Source organism: Salminus brasiliensis, chromosome 16 (genome assembly GCF_030463535.1).
Source record: "Salminus brasiliensis chromosome 16, fSalBra1.hap2, whole genome shotgun sequence".
NCBI classification, from domain to species: domain Eukaryota; kingdom Metazoa; phylum Chordata; class Actinopteri; order Characiformes; family Bryconidae; genus Salminus; species Salminus brasiliensis.
In genome coordinates, this window is record NC_132893.1 from 22,100,890 (window position 1) to 22,117,591 (window position 16,702).

Genomic DNA, 16,702 nt, shown 5'->3' on the forward strand with positions numbered 1-16,702 from the left:
ACATGTATATGTGGGAACATGTAGACCAGTTGTGGTGACGAGATCGCGGAACTTAAGTCCGTGCTAAATCTCAAACATTTCGCGCAGTAAGGTTTGATAAAATCCATTCTTTCAGTGCTGGTTGAGTTCTCTTGTGTTATTCTGATACTGATGATCCTTCTACTTGCTTGTTTTTTTGTTTCTCCAGCCACCACAGATGGCCCCAATGGCCATGATGACACAGCCCACCATGATGTACACACAGCCCGTGATGCGGCCGCCAAACCCCTTCGGCCCAGTCTCAGGAGCACAGGTATGACCCATAACCTCCACCGGAATGAGTTCAATTGATTGGAGTGGCCTAATCATTCAGCAGAATGTTTGATTAATTGAACACTTGGATGTCTCTCCTGTATCTTCATGGAGAAATGACGACCATCTGATGGATGGATGGAATTCTATTCCAGGAGCAATAGCAATTCTAAAACATTAGAGGCTTTGTTCAGAAAGCACTTGAATGAATCTCATACACCTCCATGCTCCATCAAAGTGCTCTTCTGAACATGGCTAGCATGGAAGCACTGAAACATTGAAAAAGGGACATGCATTCCTTTTCCATTTTGGCACAGAACAATAAACAAACCAAGCACTCTATTTGGAATGCATATCCTGGTCCACCCACACCTCATTTCTGCAGTATTAGTGCACAGTGTGGAACAAGAGAGCAAGAAGAGGGGGTATTGTCAGGTCAAGCTTTGGCCAGTAGTCCTTATACTCATAGAAGCCTGCATAGACAGACCGCTGATCCTAAATCTGACCTGCTGCTACTCCATCCTCTAGCCACTGTGGCTCTATGATATTCCTGTGTGTGTGTGTGTGTGTGTGTGTGTGTGTGCGTGCTCCTTCACACTCTCTTGTTCTCTCTGAACTAGCCCTCGGCTGCCTCTAGTCCCTCCAGTCAGAGTCCTCTCAGGCCTCCGGGACAGGACCCCTTTGCACAGCTCTCTCTCAAGGATTTCCTTTAGAGACTCTCTTAGGTACAGCATGCCTGGGCCGCGTGTGTGTATGTGCCGCATGTTGATAGCACTAACTGAGTCTGCTTGATTAAATGGCACTGTTGCTGTCTACACCCTGTGTTTCGCCTGATCTTTACTTGACGCTGACTTTCTTAGTTTACTCTTTTTTTTTTTTTTTTTTAAATTAATATGCTTTATGGGTCTCTGCAGCTGAGTACTGCCTGATGCGTAGGCTTTCTGGGGTGAAGCTGGTGGTTTTCCTTCATGACTGATGTTTTCAGTTACTGTTAATTGCCTCATGATGTGATTAGTGTTGCTCCATATGGTTAACAACTGTGCCGTCATATCAGTAATCATTGCCCACTTTGATGTGAATGCTTGTTTTCATTTCATCAAACGTCTCTGAGGTTTGGAGTTCAATGAGATTGAACGTGCTTATTTCAGTCTTTCAAAACTTAAGACTGGATAAGACTAAACCAGAACACTACACCATCGTCAGAACCATCATCCATCAAGCGCAAAGTGTCAAAAAGACAAATCTAGTTATGATACATGAGCCGTAACAGCAGTGTGTGTCTATGGACAAGGAAAGGTGCCCTAATTTGCCATAGAACAAAAAGTGCTGCCCAATCACTAGTCTGAGGAATTCTAATGTGTACATAGGATACCATAGTTTTGACCCTTTTTACATCTGATCATTTCATGCGTCCTGAGTGTCCAAATTATAGATAGATAAGGGTTTTTCCACAGGCTGATTCAGAACCTGTATAAAGCAGATCTGTCAAGCCACTTCACGTAACCATATGTTTACACTGGAAGCAACATTTCGCCTCTCGTCGCTCATGACCTGTGGGTGTTTCTCAACTTAAGCCGACCTGTTCTTGCCATGGTTTCAGTGACTGCTTAGTGCATCCTGGTCTGTCCAGTCAGTCTAAAAAGACTTTAGAGTTTACTGCTGCCTGTTTGCAGCAAAGGCACCGCTGAGTGCATGAAACAACTCAAGCCCTGACCGAGCATTGCGAGAAATTTCAGCAGCGTTTCTTAATACAAATAAAGTAACTCACTGGGGATCTCATTGGCTATTGCCACATTGTGTTGATTCCAATTTGCATAAAGTTAAACTCTGTCTAATGTCTGACTCCGCCTGCTTCGCTTTGCCAGCGTTTGCACTGCTTCCTGTTGCCAGAAAATCCTGCTCTCCTTGAGATGCTCTCCATGATTACTGGCCGCCTTGTATGTAAATAAATACAACCATCTTTCTAAGCCACATTGGCCATGACTGCAACCAGCATCATCTCCGTATTTATTACGCTAAACAGCTTCTTATAATAATTGACTGTTAATTTATTTTTTTTAAACTTGGAGGTAGATGGAAACTTTGGTAGAGCATTGAGATCACCTTTTTTTAAATGCAGCAACAGTCTTTTGCATAGGACAGGAAAACACAGGCAAATCCGTGGATAACACAAAAACCCTTGCCTTATGTGGCGATTTGCATGTTGGGTAAATTATATAGCAACTGTCTGCACTAACAGATATCTGAAATAAATTTAAGTAAAAAGAAAAAAAACTGCTTCACATTCTTCATTTTATTCTTAAAAAAAGTAACAACCATTAAGGGAGCTTTAGAGCTAGTAAATACATTAAGTGTATCTGTGAAAGGAAAAAAATGGCTTAAAATGTTAAACAAGTTATTTGACTCTTAACAATTAAATTAAGGCATTAAAACACCCCAAAACATCTGTTGCTGCTGTTGTGATGTCTTTTCTATTGACCTCTAATTACTATAACTATAAGTGACATTGCCTCCAGTGCTTGCTGTACGTCAGCCTATTTAGCAAGCATAATTATTAGGAATGACTACAGTGGTATGAGAATGTAGTGTTTGAGTCTTTACCAAGGACACTTTGGTGTTTCGAGACAAGTGTGAAAACACCAAGTCCACACTCAGGACCGATTGGGCTCATTTGGGCTCATTACTTCTGGTTTACTTTCACACTGAAGAATTCCATACAAACTGTGGATCGATTGTGTATCCAAGCAGTGAAGACCAGTGCTACCTGCAGTAATCGCATTTCACTGCGCAGCAACACCTGGAAATAAGTCAGTGGTCACGTAATAGCTTCCACTCCCAATAAACCAAACCACCACATGAAATGAACCCCAGACCACCGATTTCAGGAGGACCAAAGATCTCTGGGCCGCTCCTGGGCGCTTTTACATTAGACTAAACGTACCAAACTCATGTCTGACTACAGATTGTGATTAAACTTTTTCATAGGCTTGCAGTGACCAGGTGTAAACAGGGTCTTTTAAAAAAAAAATGTTTTTATTTTTACTTCTTAGATTTGGGCAGCCCAAACTGAATCACTGTCTGGTAACTGTGGGTTTTGTCCTTTTCCAGATGCAGTTCATGTGAAGCCGCAGCGAGTGTGCACTCCCAAAGGACGAATCACACAGCAGCCGATCTTAAACCTTTAATCTGTCCCCCAGTTTGCTGTTTGACTCCAGGAGAAGAACGTGGCCCCAGTACAGACAGAAACCAGGTTGGGAGGGGTGGTATTTTGGGTGGGGTAAAAGGGTGGGAGTGGGTGGTGTATGGTGAGGGACATCAGGCAGTCTGGCGAGTGTTTTGTAATTTGTCGAACAGTAACAGAGCTGCAGTTGTTTTCCCCGTACAGGACTGACCTCAGACACACATGGGTAATTATTGGAGGGGTAGGGGGAGGAGTCTGAGACCACAGTTGGGGATTCTCTCACAGCTTCACGTTCTACGGGGAAGGGAAAGGGGGTGGGAAGTTCTTTACCTGATCAGCAATCATGCATTATGTAATTTAACCACCACCATTTAAATATGCTGACTTCAGTTTCTACTATGATTTTTATTTTATTTTTTTTGGTTCTTACTTTTGCAGTAGACATTCCTTGTGTATTGTTTGTATTTATTTATGAGTTGCCCACTGAGAACATGACAGAAAACTTAATGATAAAAAAAATAATGACTTTATGGAGGTCTTTCCTTGTGGGAGGTCATTTAGGAATGTGCTTTTATGGGTATGACTGTAGAATTGGATTTTGCGTGACTGAGTTGATTATGGTAATATAAAAAATGGGGGGTTGAGGAGGAAATGAACCACCTCTAAAAACTGAATCTGGCACGAAGTATTCTTTGAACCCTATTTCTGGTTTAGTGCAATTCATCGTAGCACGGAAACTAGCCCACTCACTCCCATCCCTGCATTCGTAGAGAAAAGTGGAGGGGAGTATCCAATTAATTAATCCACATAGTCGATTCTGTGCCTAGGGTTTTCTTTTTCTTTCTTTTTTTTCCTTTTTTTTTTTTTTTTGGCAAGGGAACATTTATCCGACTAGCATCACTACATTTGTGATTCTGCAGCGTTGCATTGGGGAGGAGCTGTGTTGCTTTACGCTTGGCATGTCATTATTTTACACTGACGAGTTATACGGCTGCCTTTTCCAACCTGAATGTGCAGAGTTGCCTTCATGCTTGGGCCATCTTTCTCTACACAGGCACTAGAGGGCACCCTTTGCTGATACAGGAGCACAGGGAACGGCATGCACACCGTGTGTGTGAACGCGTCACAGGTGGCCATCATCAGGGTGGGGTTGGTAGTGTCTTTTGTAAATTAGCAGTAGGTGCAGTAGAACAGGAGAACGAGAAGCACTGTTGATCGGTGCTTTGTGTAAATAAACTCGGACCCTGTCCAGTAGAGGAGCACGTGAAGGATGGTCCCAATATGAAGGTGATTCTATCCATTGATTTAGCATATTTGCTGCATTTGTCCCTGCAGATTCTATTTTTGTTTATATATATATTATATATATTAAAAAAATGTATGTGAGCAAAATTTGGTTGATTTTCAAATAAAAGAGCAGCTTCCACAAAAGTAAGTTTGTCTCCTAATGCTTATTTATACATAAAATTAGCTAGAGGTGGAACCCACATTAGAAACAGTAGTGCAATTTGAGGGAAGGGGTGGTATTATTTGATGCATTAGTTTCATATATATTTTATATATATATTTGGTTTAAAGTGGGATGAACACTTTCTCTTAATGCTAATTTTATACAGGATAACTGATGTGTACTCATTTTAGACTGTTGTTGTGCATATTTAGAATTCACTTGGAGGGTGGGGTGTCCCTGATATAGAAATCATAAATTTCTATTAAAGAGCACTCTTTAGTTTAACATTTATTGATTTTCTTCTAGTGTTCAGTAGCAGCAATACAAGAAAATTAAATATAAAGTAAACTCAACACTTTAATTAAAACAAAGTCTGACATGCCACTTTTTTGTGTTTCCTAAAAATGTACTGGATGACAGGGAGAGGAAAGCACTTTATCTTGACTGTCTGCCCATACTTACTGTAGGTCCAGGGGATTGAATAATTTTCTGATCCCAAGCTCATGTCTCTAACATTTATTATTATTATTATTATTATTATTATTATTATTATTGGTGTAACTGGTCACAGTTGCACTCTGCTGACTCCCACAGTAATGGAAATCTGCTTTCCGCTCACACCCCTGAGTGATGTTGCTGCAGATGTGTGACCACGTTGCCTCTCGTGGCACAATGTTTATAAACCGTACCCTTTTTATCCACACACTCTTCATGTGATAGACAGCTGCTCAGTCTGTTTTTTTTGTTTGTTTGTTTTTTTTGTGGGGTATTTTATGTTTTATATATATGCTCAGCATCCAGATTTAGACATTAATCACTGTAAAAGGTAACCGTGGCAATAAAACTGTTCCACACTGTTTGTGGGTCAACATTGGCAATTAATTGCATCCTGAAACATGGTGGGTAAATTGGTATGGCTTATCTGTGATGTTACACCACTATTTATTTACTCTTTCTGCTTTGAGACATGGTGTTCCTAATATAAGACACAAAATACACATCAGAATTATGAGCCAGCATCACTTTTATATCACAGGTTGGCAAATGACTGCAGTACGACTCCTGCTGTTCCAGACGGGCATCCTGAAGTTGTAGACCTTAAGACATCAAGAAAACTATCCATTTCTGCTGTTTTCATGTTTTGTATGACCTTACGGAAACTTTTTGCGGATGATGCAGCTGGTAAGTGACCGATCTTGCGTCAGGCTGTCAAGGTGCGTCACCCTGTCCAAATCCTCAGGTTCATCCGGCAAAGGGTGCAGAGTCACGGCCTGACCCACCACTCTCAACAGCTTCTGCTCCAGGGGATACAGATGCAGGCTCTCCTACAAATAGAAGATCTCACTTTTTTGCAGCGTTCTCTTCTGGCCTCAGAAACAAGGAGAGTGACTGTTCATGGGCAATGCTAAGCCCATCTGTATTCTTACGACTGCAGGGCAGGAAGAACTGGCAGTGGTTGGGGGGAGGAGGGAATACAGATAGATTAAACTTATCTCTGAATCAGTGTTACGTTGCTGCCTCTAGGGGCTAATTAAATAGTGTTTGGCACAACTAAGGTCTTTTCTGCATTTTCCATCAAAAAACTTTAATGGCTATTCCTTTGGAACACACCATTATGCCAAGGAACAAGTAGATATGGCATGCTTTTAATCAGTTCAGTCGACATGATCTTGTGGAATCATTCAGGGTTTTTAGGTCTGATGTAGTGAGCAGGTGTACTGGATGTTATAGGCTTGCAGTACAAACCTAAATACTTTGGGTCTAAAAGGACGTGCAGTAGGTCAAAACACTCTTAAATGAGAAGCAAACGTCATGACTTTTGCAAAAAATATAATGCCTACATGCTTGTACAGTACAATGAAATTCTTCTTTGGCTATGCCAGACTTTGAAAGCTGAGGTCAAAAAGTACAGGCCAAGGGTCTTGCTCAAGAACCCCACTGTGGCAGCTTAGTGGACCTGGGTATAGAACCCACAACCTTGTAAACAATAACCCAGCGCTCTAATCACTGTAGAAAAGCAAGCGTAAGTGCTCAGAAGAGTTCAGTCCTCCACATTATTACATGTGTTTAATATTGCTTGCATGACATTCATCTTACAGCAATGCTCCAAAAGCTGGTAGAAAGCCTTCCCTGGACAGCAGAGACAGTTACTCCAACAAAAGAAGGATAAACTTTTATACCATTAATTTAGGAATGAACAGGTGTCCCAATACTTTTGTCCATATAGTGAATTATGTATCTTGCAACAAGCCTCTTATTTCTAACGACAATGTTTTACACTTGTCAGGTCACTTGAATGCTTTTACTCAACTAATCTCTATCAGGAACATCAGTGATTAGTCGGTATTCTCATAGCACACAATAAGGCACTGCAATTTGTGAAATATCAATGATATTGATAAGGTTGATATCAAGATAAAAAAAAAAAGAATATACATATTGTGCAGCCTTACAACTCCAGAGATATACTCTCAGCAGTTCTACAATGAAGAGTTAAAAATTGCAGCAGTGACATCCAAAAGCATTTAGGAAGGCTAATGACTCACCCCAGGGTCGTTCTGGCTGCCATAGAGGAGCATGGTAAGGTCACAGGGAAGGGAGGAGGGTTTGCAGCTGGGATCTGTTTCATCTTTCTCCAACTTCACAGCCTGCTGCTGGTGCTGTGCCCCCCCAGCTTCCGCTCTGAAGTCAGACTGAGGCAGGGGGCCTCTTCTCGGCTCTGGAAAACACACGGATCGCTACTGATGGAGGGGTGAGGCGAGATTGGTAACTGATAAGTGATGCTAATCAGCATTGAAAGTTGTGTAGAGCCAGGACATGGCTAATAAGGCCTGCATTCAGTGACTGGAGTTTAACTAATGAAGATATGAAGTCTTTAAAGAAAGCAGAACCAGTAAACCAGAAGTGATACAGAGCTGGTCTTTAAAAACAAGTGCACTATGTGCACAAATGTTTGTGGGCACCACTTCCAATGAATACATTTAGCTAAGTTGCACCTATTGCTGACACAGATGTGCAAATGCACACACACAGCTTGTGGAACTGTGTTCTCTGGAATGATGGATGGTGCTCCATTCTATACTTTTGGGGTGAGTTGGGGATGAGGTGGGGTCCAACATCCTGACCTCTCTAATGCTCTTGTTACTGAATTCAATCAAATCCTCCACAATCTAGTAGAAAGCCTATCCTGGACAGTAGAGATAGTTTCTCCAACAAAAGCAGCCCTTGATTTCAGAAGAACATGGCATGAGCAGGTGTCCCAATACTTTTGTCCATATAGTTGAATTGGAATAGAAGTACAAAAATACAAACTCAAATGCTATCTAAGTTCTAAGAAACAACATGTATTTTTAGAACATCTAGAATGAATCAGAATGAATTTTGCACAATTGATCCCTTATACAACTGTCCCCTTTCCCTAAATTCTTTAACTAGAAGTCACAAGGCTATTACAGCTAGCAACTATGATGTGACAATATCCAGATGGTGCTAAATATCAAGTGCTATCCTTTCATACTCTGTCAGAGGTCTTCAAATCTTGACCCGGAATCCAGTTTCTAGTCCTGGACTTTGCATGCAATCTCAGGTAGGTGTGACACTATGTGACCAATCAATTACATAAACGGTTCCTTTAGCTTCCAGTGAGATCAAAATGAAGGACTGGATCCTGGATTCAAGGTGTAGATGTGAAGACCTGGTGCTCTATGCACTACCTGGAATACCAGTACCAAACCTAAAGCAGGAGTTCCTAATCCTGCTTCTGAAGAACTTCCATGCTGGAGAGTGCAGATCCATCACACCTGGCTCTTCTATTCAGATGCCTCTGAAGGTCTTCATTATCACAATCAGGTATTTGGGATTAGGACTGGAGCAGAACTTTGCAGGGTGGTAGATCGAAGTCTATCCTCTACTGGAATCTCCTGTAGTTTGGTAGTTTCACCACTACTAAGCTGCACCGCTTAATCAGCTGAATATTGTCCATGAGAATGATGTTCAGACAAAAACCTTGATATTATGAACTCACTTCTTAATAAGCTAGAGTGCAGGACCTTTATTTTGTAATTACAGGCTTGTTCCAACTACAGTTCTCTGAGTGCCACCTTGTGGTCTGCAAAGTGCATCACTGCCATTGCTATTGAAGGATCACCTGCTGTCTCTGTAAGGCTGAGTTTCTGAACGTTGTGTTCCAGACTAAAGGAGTCCATCTGCTCCAGGGCTGAAGCCCGGGTGGGGAACACATTCCTGTAATAAAAAGAGTATGACAGACCAGATTAGAACTGAGCTCAGTCTTGAGAAAGCGTTCTCAATTTTGTGTCACTGAGGTAAGTACCACTGTCCTAGAGAAAATGCATGCGTTCAGCTGATATAAGCTGAACTCGTTGCTGACACAAATGTGCAAATGACCACACACAGCTTGTCCCTGTAGAGATGTATTGCCAATAGAATAGGACACTCTGGAGCAGATAACCATCATGCCTAATACCAGGTGTGGTTTAAAGGTGTATAAAGCCCCCCCAGCACTAAGCTGTGGAGCAGTGGAACTCTGGAATGATGGTACTCCATCCAATACGTTTTGGATGAGTTGGGGAGTATGGGATGATGTGTGTGTGTGTGTGTGTGTGTGGGGGGGGGGGGGTGATCATCCCACATCTTGACCTCTTGTCACTGAATGCAATCCAATCCTCACAGCAATGCTCCATAATGTTACAGTAGAGACAGCTACTTCAACAAAAGTATGTTTTTTAACAACACAGAAACAATACATGAATTGAAACGTGTTTCAATACTTTGTCCACATAGTGTATGTCTCCCCATCATACAATGCAGCCAACACTGGTAGGGTGAACACTAGCATGTGATTCTTCTGGGTCACTTGAAGCATCAGCTTTCTGAAATGCCACTAATGCAACATCATTGAACAGATGAACATGCTTAGAGAACACTGACTGCTTATTCTATTACACCAGCTAACAGACATCCGTGCTGGCTAGCATATTCTGAGCAGTGGGAGTAGGCCATGCTCTAGGAGAACATGACTAAACCTGATTAGCTGATACCTTAAAATCTGCAGATCATTGAGAGGGTGATCAAAAAGTTGCTTCATATCCTCCAAGTTCTCCTCCTCTTGCCTTCTCACAGCTGCGTCCAGTATAGAGACTTCTTTACGGTAGATAGCAACCTGTCATGATACATGAATAAAAATGCCACCTGTATAATTATTTGGCCCACACACACAGGTGTTTTATTTGTACAGTTGCAGAATCAATTATTTCAACCCCTTAAAAGAATGCCTCATAAGAGCACACTTTTGCAAACCAGGTGGTAAAGCAAGGGTTCCATTAGTTGCATCAGAAGTGCTTGAGCTAAAACAATTAAATACCTGGACTAGCTAGGGGTTTGTTGACTGTGACGTTTGACTGCATGTTAGAAATAAGGCCAAGTCAAGAGTTCAGCAACCCCCTTTTCCAAATCTACCAAAGATTTTCTGTGAGGTTCGAGTCAGGCGACTGTGACGGCTACTCCAGAATCATCCAAAAAGTCTTCTGAAACCAAGCCTTGGTGGACCTTGAGGTATGTTTGGGATGGTAGTCCTAGCAAGCCTATTTAGGTCTGGCACCTTGGTATAGGTCGTCTGAGAGCTCAACCTCTTGGGGTGCCCAAATGTTTGCATGGTGCTCATTTTCACAAAGTGAACAAAATTTGTTAATACAGTACAGAGGCATGTATGTTAACGTGTGTATGTTTATACTTCTTCTGTAAGCCGGCTGTTCTCTTTGATCTCCCAGCAACTGGATTTATCCAGCTGTTTCAATGCCTTCTGAAAGAGAACAAGAATGTCAATGCTTGGGCAAAGCATATTTTACCACTTCATACACATGAGTTTATGTGGAGATCTGTTTGTACCTCTATAGCCAGTTGCTTCTTCTCAATAATAAGCTTATTGTCAACTTCACTGAAGTTGGCATCCAGAGAAAGCTTAATCTTTTCTGCAGGAAACAGAGCCTGTGTTATTGTATTATATCAAACTGCACTAGAAAATAGACCAAGTTGACAAATAAGACCAAAATATTGTGGCTTTTACTGTAAGATATTTTACTTATATTTTTACAGTGGGCCGATAACTGGTGTGTTTTATTCAGCTTCTTGTGAACGTACTGTATTGTAAGGCCTATACTACATTTTGCCTTCCCCTGTGGTCACACTTATGGTGTTTGTTTGGTTTTATGTTTTTGTCATTATGTCATTATTTACTGTCACATGATCATTTTCCAACCACTCCTTATAGCTTACAATTTCTGATCTCTGTTGTGATTGGTTCTCTTTTATTGTGCCTCATCCAAGAAGGAGCCTGAGCTGAAACACACCATGTAGGTTCAACGAGACTGGTTAAGGAAAAGTCTAAACTACTGTTTAGAGTTGCATATCGTCACTGCCACATAAGAAACCTTGTATCTCCAAAATGGCTACCTGCTTAATGTTCAAGGAGATCCTCAAATTTGACGAGTTATGGACTATCTGATTTTTCTGTTCCAGAAAAAGATTAAAGCTAATTAAAGCTAAAGGCTAAAGGATCTCCTCTTCATCTGTACGAGGTGTATAAAACATTTTTTTCAATGGTTAAATAAAAAGTAAAAAGGACGTCTGATTCCGAGTCAGTTTAGAGCATTTCTATTGGTCTTACAATTAGAATGCAACGTGAAGAACAAGTGAAAATATGCAAATATATGTAAATATATTGCTTTTGTGACATTACAAAAACAGTTGCTGCTTTCTTTCCAATTTTGGACTCCATTGACTGGGGAGTAAATGGTATATTCTAAAACTTTATTCATGTTTTCATACTATATGAAACACATTAATTACAAAATATGTACAATTCTTCTACTATACACTGCTGTTAAAGTAGTAAAGTAGAAGTAAAGTGGTAAAAGGCAGTGTAAATTAAAAACTAGTTTTATCCTCCCTATGAGAAATAATGTACACACCATGAAGAATGTACAGAGAGAATCTAACACACCTGACATTTTCTCAAACTCCTTCTGTGTAGTGATAAGTTTTGACTGAAGGTACTCTATTTGCTGCTGATGCTTGATTCTCTCCACGTTCTTGTACTGCAGCCACACCTGCCGCTCCTCTTGGCGCTCCTTAACCTGCATCTTCAGGCCTGCCAGCTGCCTGCGCAACTCTCTCACACACACACAAACACACATAAACAGTCTGCCAAAGCTCTTAATTTCTCTCACACACTCACAACTGCAACATGAAAGCAAACTACAATTCTGAGCACTTCATGAATGCGTCCACACTCTACATACCTGAGGTCATCAGTTCTGGTCCTAAAGAGTCAATGTCCAGCATGCTTTGGTGATTTCACTAACATACTAACAAAACTTGGTAATCAACCGCACCCAGTGTCCCCAAAAGCATCTTAAGCAGGTAAGATCATTTTAACTGGAGGAGAGAGAGTTGAGTGTGATGCTTTTTCAACCATTTAAGAATCATCTTTGTGTCAAGATTCTTTCGAGAAACCCAGCCTCGATATGATGAATCAGGTGTGTTTTAACAGGGAGATTAAGAGACTAAGACCCCTCAAGACCAGAACGTCAGGAGTCAGGAGTTCATCCTTAGTGGCACTGACCTCAGTGAAAATCTCTTCGGCCCCTGAAGGCTACCAAATGCCACTTTGAATGAACGTGTTCAGATATCTGCATGATTCAATGGTTACAGTGTAAACAAAGTCATTCAGAGAGGTGTGAAATGCTCCATTCTAGAGAAACTTGCTTGGTCTGAACTGTACACAGTGCTGGTGAAAGGACATGGAATGGTTATGAATACTCTGCCTGATGCCTAAGACACTGTTTTACAGTAGTTTTTAGAAGAAGGATTTTGGCCTAAACTATATTTTAAAGTAAATGGAAAGGCAAAAAGCTCTGACTTTCTTTACCATTATCAACATTACATATCATTGCTCTCACACAAAAACCTTGTATGTGTTTAGGAATGTCTCACTGGTTGCTATAAGAAACGCTCTTCCTTCTCATCGCCCGACAAGTGTCCATTTTTATTTATGCAGCACTCTGAATGTCAATCTTAAACAAACTGTATGCCAAAGAACCATTTAGAAGCCTTTATTTATTTGGCCCCTGTACAGGAATAACAGCCTTCCTTGAAAAAGACCTGGCAGTGTGAACGTGTGTGAAAGTGTGTGCATGCATTCTCATCTCTATGTACAGTGTGTACATCTATACCTGCCAGCTGCTCCTCCTGGCTGTGTGTGAGCTCCAGGTCTAGCTGCTGGGCATGTTCCACCTGCTCCTTGTTCACTGCCTCTCTCTGCTCCAGCTTCTTCTCCTGCTCCTTTGCTTGCTCACAAAGCTCACGGATATGACACAGCTGCTCTTCTCTCAGGTGGACCAGCTGCAGTACATCATCACCATTTAATCATCTTTGTCAAATAAACAAACATTAGATGAAAAGGGCAGAGATGCACTATATACACTGTATATCGTCACGGTCACAGAAAGACTTTTTGACACTTGTTCTTTACATTGTATGAAACTTTTATAATGTATGGACCAATAGAAATGTTCCAAAATGGCTCCGGCTTCAAACTAGAGAAGTTCAATTTGGGCATCAAACACATCTTGGCTGACCGACAACATCTGAAGCAATTGGAAAACTGAATTGTTTTGTGTAATAGTTCGTTGTGCAGATTTTCCCAATCATGAGAGTATTCAGGGCTATTGATGAGAGTTTCTGGGCTACTTTTGACATGGTTGTGGATTAGATACCCAGGCTCAGCTAACTGGGCACATGTGCTTACTGTCATTGTGTGCATTTGATCACTAGTGTGCATGTGAGAGTTCACTGCACGGATGGGTAAAAACCTTACAAGAGAGTTTTTACTAAACTCTTAATTTAGGTTTTCTCATACTGTATGTATGAGTCTTACACCCCTGCTGAAAAAAGGCTAACATTAACAATGTGTCTGACAATTCCTGAAGGTTTTCTAGTGCTGTCTAATGATGGTCAGTAGCCTAATGGTATTTTTGTGTTTCCCTCTGACTGATTCTTGACACATTTGATGAATGGATGGTCTACATGTAGGATCTTAAGATGTCCTACTTGAAACTAGGGCTGGGCGATATGGTAAAATACTATATCACGACAGTTAAAGACATACACAATATTTATCAGGATACATGTAATCACAGAATAAATTCCTCAGTAACGACAGATTCTTAAAAATTATTATGCAGATACTCTCCCAGACTGAATACAGTTATTTCTAATCAACATCTGCTGCTCTTTATCTAATTAAACCAGCCTAATTGCACTGTTTGTGATGAAACCTGCAGTTTATTATGGTTTACTAAGCACTAACAATATCCTTTATATGTCTAGAAAAGCATATTGTGCATCACAATAACAAAATTGAGCACAATACAATAAAATATCATCAAATTGCCCAGCTGTACTTAAAACCATTGGTCATTAGAGTCACCATCAATTAGCTAGCTAAGTCCATTTCCATTAAGAAGCAAAACCATCAGGTTTTAATCATAATAAAAAATTTAAAAAAAGGTGTACGTCTCCTGAAAATAAAAATGTCTCTTTCGCGAGGAATGTGAATGATGTGTCCAAAACGAACTGAATGCACTAATGAAAGAAGTGTTTGAATACTTTTGGCCACAGCTGGCTGGCTATAGTGTGTGTGTGTGTGTGTGTGTGTGTGTGTGTGTGTGTATGGATTACTGCAGTAGGTGAAGTTCAGCATCTGCCTTCTCACCTGTTCGGTAAGTGATATATGCCTTTATAATAATATTTATTATGAAGGCATGTATAATAAAGGTGAAGGATGGGAGGAACAGAATTATGGTTTAATTTGAATGAACTTTTATAATAAAGGAATCAGAATCATGGCAGCATCCAGACAGACTTCTGCAACAAACCAAATAACCTGCAGAACAATGTCAGTTATGTGCAGGTGTGCCAATCACTGCCCAAGTAACTAGGATGAAGCAGTGACCTGATTAAATGGCACAACAACACTATCTAGAGTGGAAATGGCAGAAATCCAGCAGTCTTGGAAAGGCCTTTATTATGTCTTAATTTGACTAAAAACAGCTGAGTGCATTTTGGTTAAAGGAGACCTGTTTATTTCACACTACATGGACAAATGTATTGGGACACTTGCTCATTCATTGTTTTGTTTTTCTGAAATCAGTGAAACGAACTCAATGCACTAATGAAAGAAGTGTCTGAATACTTTTAGTTGGCTATAGTGTATGAGTGTGTGTGTGTGTGTGTGTGTGTGTGTATTACTGCAGTAGATGAAGTTCAGCCCTCTGCCTTCTCACCCGTTCGGTAAGTGTCCTGTTCTCAGCCTCCAGTTCAGTGATCACCTCCATGAATTCTCCAGTCTCCTTTCTGCTAACCTGCATTCTGATTGAGACATGGCCGAGGGGGGGACGTTTAAACGATGTACTGCTGCATACGAATGAAACAAATCAGGGAAAGTCAGCGAGAACTCACTGAAATTGGATTTGCGCCTCCGTTGGGGTCATTTTGTCCTCTTGGGCTTTCTTCTTGCTCATTTTCAGCGAGGTGTAGTCTAGCTAATTAGCTAATTAGCTAGCTAACTCAACCCCATTGAGCTAGATATGTAAACATTAGAAAGTCATCGCTAACCTAGATACACGTTTATGAGACATAAATGGAGGCTAACGTTAGGCAAACGCGGAGTGCTGTTGTTGCAGGGTTTTGGTCACAGTTTCGCTATTCTGAACAGCCAAAAAAACACTTATTTAAAAGTACAGTCTGCGCTGTAGAGCCGTTTACAGCCGGTCTGCTCTCCCTGTGAAACCCATGTTTGTGCTTCAGCGTATACTCACAGACCTGCTGCTATGGAAACCGCTGCAGCTGCACTTCCCTGAACTGGTCTGTAGGGGGGACATTGCTATGAGCGGTATACTGACTGTCCCCTCACAGAGTCTCTTACAGGCATCGCTTGGCCAGATTTTAGGAACACGTTGGCCTTTACCCCAAAATAGGGTCCAGAAACATATAAACATGCGAATATGCGGTCCTATTTTTTCTATTGTAATTTTTCAGTAAACTGTAAACTGTAGTAAACTAATCTGCAGTAAAATGTGCCAGTAGTATCATTAGCATAAAACCTGATGCTTTCTTTGCTTTCTAATGAGGATTGGCTTAGTGGTGACCATTAAAGACCACTGGTGTCCTTCATATACAATTAGAAAATCATAAAATGTGTCCAAAATCAGCTCACAGCTCACAGTTATTCTATTTGAATGAAGATTTCTGGTAAATTAATGTTGATATGTTCATATCCTGAAAGCCATGAATTCATTCTATTGAGAACTTAAATGCAAAAATAAACCATTTAGATGATCAATATAACTTATATATAACTAAAATATAACTTCTGGAGGGAGTTTCATTAAAAGTAACTTAAAAACAATACAAATCAGGCTACGCTTAAAATCACTGAAAACATATTTTTCCTAATTCTGATGGTTGAGGAGAACGTTACCTGAAGCTCCTGGCCTATACCTGCATGATTTTACTCATTGTATTGCACTGCTGCCGCAGTTCCTGTGGCAGGTTTAAGAATCATTTATGGAATGCATATTACTTTCTAGATCCCCTGCTGTTGTGTGAAATACTGAATATAAAGTAATGGATGAATAAGGAAGAGCTTCAGTGATTCAGCACCACGGAGAGCAACTTCCTGTGCTGCAGCAACTCCCAATGGG

General features: G+C 40.8%; 2 protein-coding genes across 18 annotated transcripts in view; one reads left to right on the forward strand and one right to left on the reverse strand.

Moving 5' to 3' along the window:
- The window catches only part of picalma (phosphatidylinositol binding clathrin assembly protein a), a 50,141-nt gene extending 45,238 nt beyond the window's left edge, over nt 1-4,903 (forward strand). For 15 of the 16 annotated variants that reach the window (XM_072658266.1, XM_072658250.1, XM_072658256.1 and 12 more), the window contains 3 exons: nt 188-292; nt 912-1,016; nt 3,400-4,903. In XM_072658266.1, the coding sequence (XP_072514367.1) occupies nt 188-292; nt 912-1,004 (198 nt within the window). In that variant the 3' untranslated portion in view covers nt 1,005-1,016; nt 3,400-4,903. The remainder of the gene's footprint in view (nt 1-187; nt 293-911; nt 1,017-3,399) is intronic. The other variant, XM_072658259.1, reaches the window with a different exon arrangement.
- Nucleotides 4,904-5,947: 1,044 nt separating this feature from the next.
- ccdc83 (coiled-coil domain containing 83) lies at nt 5,948-15,806 on the reverse strand. Of its 2 annotated transcripts, none has more exons than XM_072659030.1 (10): nt 15,459-15,806; nt 15,284-15,368; nt 13,172-13,340; nt 11,941-12,108; nt 10,827-10,909; nt 10,672-10,737; nt 9,980-10,101; nt 9,070-9,164; nt 7,469-7,641; nt 5,948-6,247 (listed from the first exon to the last, which is right to left on the reverse strand). In XM_072659030.1, exons 1-10 carry the CDS (start codon nt 15,518-15,520, stop codon nt 6,074-6,076), a joined length of 1,197 nt encoding a protein of 398 aa, XP_072515131.1. In that variant the 5' UTR covers nt 15,521-15,806; the 3' UTR covers nt 5,948-6,073. The 2 variants fall into 2 exon arrangements, with proteins under 2 accessions (XP_072515131.1, XP_072515130.1); XM_072659029.1 differs by having other exon boundaries at nt 10,672-10,740.
- Nucleotides 15,807-16,702: the final 896 nt, after the last annotated feature.